Source organism: Poecile atricapillus, chromosome 15, assembly GCF_030490865.1.
Source record: "Poecile atricapillus isolate bPoeAtr1 chromosome 15, bPoeAtr1.hap1, whole genome shotgun sequence".
Lineage (NCBI taxonomy): Eukaryota > Metazoa > Chordata > Aves > Passeriformes > Paridae > Poecile > Poecile atricapillus.
In genome coordinates this window covers 6,195,000-6,201,490 of record NC_081263.1, presented here as the reverse complement: position 1 = coordinate 6,201,490, position 6,491 = coordinate 6,195,000, and the positions used below count along the sequence as shown (strand labels likewise).

General features: G+C 47.1%; 1 protein-coding gene across 1 annotated transcript in view; it reads right to left on the bottom strand.

Annotated features, from left to right (window-relative positions):
• Positions 1–5,391: 5,391 nt before the first annotated feature.
• Positions 5,392–6,491, bottom strand: part of COL20A1 (collagen type XX alpha 1 chain) — a 50,287-nt gene continuing 49,187 nt past the window's right edge. The window contains exons 39-40 of the mRNA XM_058850523.1: positions 6,214–6,369; positions 5,392–5,727 (exon numbers count right to left, since the gene is read on the bottom strand). Of these exons, the coding sequence (XP_058706506.1) occupies positions 5,714–5,727; positions 6,214–6,369 (170 nt within the window). The 3' untranslated portion in view covers positions 5,392–5,713. The remainder of the gene's footprint in view (positions 5,728–6,213; positions 6,370–6,491) is intronic.

Below are 6,491 nucleotides of genomic sequence, written 5' to 3'. Positions count from 1 at the left end.
TGCTCTGGCACCCTCAATGTAAAGCAGTTTTTCCTTATGTTGAAGTGAAACTTCCTGTGTTTCAATCTGTCCAGATCAGTTTGGTCTGGCTCACCATTCCCACCCTCAGTGCTGGATGCCAGCTGGGCCCACAGCCCAGTGTCTCCCTGCTTCCTTCAGAGCTCTCAGAGGCAGAAGGGTTTATGAACATTTTACCGGTGTGTGCAGGCAGAGGCAGATGTGGTCTAGAAATGCAGCTGCCTCAGGGCCTGCCGTGAGAGCACAGCTCAGAGCAGGCTCACAGCTCCGGGACCTGGGCTTTGCCCAGCACCTCCTGCACGCCCCACGGCTGGGATCAGCATCAGGAGACTGCCTGGGCTCTGGGAACTTTACCCTGCCCTGAATTTAGGGGAATGCACACCGGGAGAGGCAGGCAGCTGCCTGGGGAAGGTTCTGGTAGAAGCCAGAGGCAGGTGAGAGCCCAGCTGGGATGTGTGTCAGCCCTGTGCTAGCCTGCACATGAGGCTCGTTCCTGCCACACGGCTCAGCGAGCAGCTCGGGCTTGTGGCAGCAATGCTGGAACACAAACAATGGCGTTTAGAGACTTCTTTAAAATACAAGTCAGTGCGCTCAGCCCGAACAGCACAGGTTAAAAATCAATGCAGTGATCAGCCTGTGAGGCCTCGTCTAAGAAACTACAACTGACCTCTGTGTTCACAGACTCAGCCAAGTGCTTAAAATGTGTTTGGCTCACAAAGAAAGCAGAGTAGCCATGGTTTGGGCCTGTTCCCCAAAGAGCTGTGCTGGCACAGCACGGGCTGGGAGGGAGGGAGGATGAGGGAGCCGAGCTGCTGCTCCTCGTTGCTTGTTTTCAGAATGAAGAGAGCCTCAGCCTTTGGAGATGCTAATTTATCCCTTTTCACAGTCAGTGAGTTTGCTTACGGCAATGAAAGGAAAACAAACAGTCGAACATCTTCAAGGTCTAGTGCATAAATGTTCGGCACAGCTGCAGTGTGTGTGCAGGGCTGGGGCACGGCAGGGCTGCCAGGGCCTGTCACAGCCACCCTGGGGCCCGGGCTGAGGCCTCTCCAGCTCCTCTCCACATTTGGGGTGAAGGATCATGAAGGTGGAAGATTTCCGACCCTGGGCACTGTTGGGTGTCGTATCACAGCAATGCCCACAGCAGCTGCTCACAGCTCCCTCTGCCTCCCTCCCCTCCTCCTCCTCCTCCTCCTCCTGAACACATGGGAATCACTAGCAGCAGAGCAGGTGGGAGGCTTGGCTGTGCATGCACATTCTCAGCAGTAAAACCAGCAGTTTCCAACTGGGATGGAGTCAGCAGCAGCTCGAGTCTCTGCTCACAGCTCCCAGCAAACTCGGGAGCCACAGCAAAAGCCGAGCCAGGCTGGCTGGGCAGCAAAAGCTGCTGCTGGGCCCCGGAGGGCAGAAGGGAATGGCTTGGAGGCACCAGGAGCACTGATAAGGACAGAATAAGAGCCAAATGCTCAAGGTGACATATTGGGACAGGCACAAACTGTTCACAGCAAAGGCTCATCTCCAATTTTTACCTTTTCTGGTCCAAGTTGTGGCCAGTGCACACTGTGTGAAGGGCCGTGTCTCAGGGGGAGCGTGGCACCGGGACTGCAATGGAGCAGGACATGAAATCCCTGGCAGAACCACCCTGCCATGCAGGAGGAGGAGGAGGAAAGAGCTCCATTAGCACATCAGAAGTATCAGGTGTGACCAGGAGTGTGAAGGATGGGATTGTGTCCCGAAGAGTCAGTGCTGCTGCAGGATCACAGGGTTTGGTGGGACAAGATGAGAAGTGACAGCTGAAACCCCATACAAAGGTGTTACTGGTGTTTGGGCAGGAGATGGGGTAGGGCAGGTCCCTGGCATCCTCTGCTTTGTTAATGTCATAGCAGCTTCCATACACTGATAACTACATCTCTTCACATGTTGCATAAGTAGTTTCTCAGGTTAAAGTTCAAATAAATTCTTGGTTTTGCTTCTGATGTGCCTCCTTTTAAAGTCTAAGGGGAGAAATCAGGAAACAGCATCTACTTCTCTTTCTTAAGCAGGTTATTCCATCTTAGAGGTTGTTGAGGAGAATGCTATCTCTCCATAGGATTCAGTGATCAGAAACTGGAATAAAACTGGGACATGAACCAGACTATAACCGTAGAATAGTGAATAATTGTGCTATTTCAAACCCATGGAACACAAAGAGAGGTTTTTAGCATATGAAAGACTCCAGGAAAATGCATGCAGCTAGACTGTTGGCATTTGTAATGCTCCCAGCTCAGAAATGATTCCCAGGACTTGAGTGAACAAGCTGACATCAGAAAAAGAGTGAGGAAGCAAGAGTGGGACGCAATGAGAGCTCTAAAAGTGTCTTGGGAGGGATCCAGAGCTAAGTATATGGTTTTCAGGTTCCAGGAGTGCAAAACTAAGCTCAGAGACACCAAAAACATCGAAGACAGCAGATATGGATGTTGATCTTTTCTGTTTTACTTGTGCAGGAAAGATTGAATTCTTACCATGGTGTTTGATGCTTTCCCTCCAGTTCTGCTCCTTTGGGCATGAATGGAACAAAACTGACTGTAACAACCTCTGTTACCTCCATTGTTCTGTTTTTCCCTAAATCTCCTTTCTCCTGCTTCCCTGGTGCTCACTTTGGGCAAATCATCTTCCCAACCAAAGAGGATGCAGGGTATTTTGTCTGCAGCTGGCTGGTAGGATGATCTGTGCAATCCCCATTTCCCCAGCACTGCCAGGGCTGATTCCCCAGTGAGCTAATCCACATAGCTTACAACACCTCCCTTTTGGAGAAGTTTCTTTAGACATTTATCAAGAAATTTGACTGAAGGAAATTCACTGGTGTAGAGGCAGACAGGCAGAGAGATGAAGATGTGAGATGTAAGATTCATGGGCAGTCCTAAGAAAAATACCCCCATAACAGCCCCACCTGGCTCGATGGTCCCACCTGGCCCTCTCCCACTGCAGTGATATCCATTAATAACACTTTATCAACTCCCAGGATATCTTTTTGTTTCCAGCCCTTTAATTCTGGTCCAGCCAAGCTGTTGAGTCATGGAGAAAGGGCATAACAAGCTCTGCTGCTTGTTAACAGCATTGCTGGTTATTCCTGTGGTTGTATCTTGCTCCTGAGACAGAGATAATACCTGAAAAAGATGTTTGTTGCAAAAATATCTGTTACTGAAAAGTCCTCAGCCTCTGCCAGAATCTACCTATACCTATACCAAGGGGTTCAAAATCTCAGTGCCTAAAATCTTGCATCAGAAAAGCTCCTGGGCTCGAGGAATTGGGTTACAAAGCACTGGCACAGGCTCTGTGACACTACATGAACTAAATATCCTTGATTTCAAGTAGATAAAACCACTCATGGGACAAAGTTTAGGAAGATAAATGGACGAGTTGTTTGTGCAGGTTGTCTGTCTCCTAATCAATAGCCCTGCTGGGACCCAATTTTGTTCAAGTCTGACCATTCCTGTTGTATCTGAAATAACCAGACAAAAGCACATGTTGCTTGAAATTCCATCAAAATATATCAAATCCCAGTGAGGGGATATGAGAATTTTCAAAAACAGTTGATAAAGAAGCATAAAGGAGCTCTGTCTCAAATCACCTGCGGTTACTAATCTGAACAGGCAGAACAGCAAGTTCAGAACTGGGAATTTGGCTGCACTGGTTTAAGTCAGAAAGGGAGCAGAACAACCTGAAAATGCAGATGTCCTCATTGCACTGCTCACCTTCCCCATTTTGTAAGCATTTCATGGTAAGAATTTTCTGGTCTGCTGTGCAGGTACCCCTTTTGCCTCCTCGCCTTTGCTGCCCATTGCTTTCACCTGCCAGTTATCACAGCTTTGGACTTTATACTCAGTGCTAAATTCAGAGCTATTCTAAACCAACTTAATGCAGGTTTGGCTTTGTTGTTTTGTTTTTTTCCCGAGGAATCTGTAAAGAACAGTTCCAAAGCCCTTTGACCTGTATAAATAGAAAGACTGCAACTCCCAACGCCTGCGCAAGGTGCTCCTGTGAATGTGTCCCTTCCAAACATTGTGTTCCTTCTGTGCTGCAACCTTCAGCTCCTCTGACCTCTCCTTTTTCTTCTGACTGGAGCATTGTCTGCAACAACACTTCATCTGAGCTAAAAGGTTTTCATTTTATATGTCAAGGCAACTCTGGAGAGCTCCACAGTGAACAGAAATGTTACTTCTATCAGAGTGGCATTTCTATGCATTTTCCTACATTTTCCAAAGGGAATGTACGTCATGCTGAAAATATTAATTCTTGGGAGTTTCTAGAGAATGAACACACATAAAGCCAAGGACTACTTTAAATACTTACAGGATGCACTAACCATATTTTATCTGACTTTTGTTGTAAGTTGGCTCCCACACAAGTCTGACATGTTCCAATGTTCCTTTAGCAGAATTTCTTAACTCTATAGGATTTTTCCTTAATGACAAGAAGAAACAATATTTGGACTCCTTGTCTAAAAATGACAGTTCTCTTAAGGTAAACCTCTTTCCCTTGGTGTTGATATGACAATCTACTTTCTAAATGTGATGTATTTGCTGCTTAGTTTTCAAAGGCTGGCTGTATGCACACCCAGGCTGTCAGCCTGTATGTAACTGAAGAAATTACACATCCAGAATAAACGCAGAGGAATGTGCATGATGCTCCATCTTTTACCTCTCAACAGCTTTGACACATCTGTACTGATACTTTTTTTGCCACTCTGCTTTAGGGTTAGGGTTTAAATAAGAGTTCTGAGTTCAGTTTGTTTCTGAAGCAGGGGCAAGTTAGAGGCAATGATCCAGCACAGCCTGAAGCAGTGTTTGCAAAGAAGGAGGAACATTTTTATCAATATCTACATGGTTTGTTGCAGAGACATCTCAGCTGATGGCATGGAGAGGGGTGTAACATGACAATTACCTCTTTGTCATATGGGTAAAAGCCAGACTCAGAGCTGTTCAATATTCCACCTGATTAAATATAAAGTAGCTACTCAGCCTGCAGGAGGGAGACATGGAAGAGGCAGTAGGTTAATCTCCAGCTCCTCTCAGCACATGGTTGTGACTCACGTAAGGCTTTGCCTGAGTTACCAAGCCCCAGAGGAGTTGAACAGCAGTTTGTCACATCACAGTAAGGTAATCTCTGGCTGCAATGTTTGTGTACAAAACACCCCTGCAAGGAAACCATCAGCATTCTGCCAAAAGCAGAAACAGCCAAGATGGTGCTAGACTTTGTTACCTTGGCAGCCAACAGAAAATGCAGCTTTGCTCCAGTGGATTTGCTTCTTTGGTTACGAGGTGCTGCTTTTCTCTGTGCTGGGGACACAGAACAACATCTGACAAAAAGAAACCACAAGCAGACAAATGGGCAGAAATTATCTGTTATTTCTGAGCATTTCAATACAGTATTTCTTTTTCTTACAAGTCTGTCAGCCTGAGTGCCCAGCTGTGCCTTTGTCTTGCTGTGGGATGTTCGATGTGAGTTTGAGCACTGCAGTTGTGCAGACAGACGGCTCAGCCAGACACAGGCTGTGGCTGAGGAGTTTGATTGACTTGTCCGTACAGAAATGATGGGGCATTAAAAAAACATAACACATCTGCTATTTGGGTTGCTGCTTCTTTTGGAGCTGTGGAGTTTTCTTCCATAGATTTCCAGGGAAAAGTGATGTCTTCAGCTGCCTCCGCCCCAGCCATCAGGGGACAAAATCTGTGTGTGGAAAGGATGAGGCCACTGAGCAAGTGAATAAATCAATGTCAGGGTCTGAGAAGGAATGGCACAGAATTAAACCCTTTCCCTTGTAAATTTTTTGTTCCGTGCCAGTGAATTTCTTCATCACCCTGGTCTTTGTCGCACTGAGCCTCCACGAAATGTAAATGTAGGAACTGAGGAACTGTTCCTCTCTCCATCCCCATGGAAACATTGCTGGGGATAAGAAGAACTGATCCCCCATGATCACTGCCCACCTGCTTGACTACTGCTGCTATTATGTGCTAATCCATGGAGGACAGCTGAGGAACAGCCCATGGAACTGGCTTTTATCCCTGTGGGGATCACCCTGACTGCTTTGCAGAAGAGGCTTTGCAGGACTGATGGCGCCTGAAGGGTGAACAGAGGTCTCTGCCTGGCTCAAGAGAAGTAACCAAAGACCAGCCATGAAATCATAACTTTTGTACTGATGTAGTCGAGACTTACCTCTTCTATCGGCCTCATAACACCCAGAGGTATCACAGCCCCCCGGATGTCCAGGCTGCCCAGGCTGCCCTCTGACACCAGGAAAACCTGGAGGGCCAGCATTCCCAGGGTAACCCTTGGGACCTGGTTTTCCCTGCACAACTTCTCCTGGTGGGCCTGCAGAAGGAGAAGCACAGTCAGCTGTAGGACATTCACTGTAGCAGTGTAATCCCTCTTCTGTATTTTCCTCCATCCTACATGGCAGGCAATTTTTCTGAACATGGCTTCCTCATTTTTGT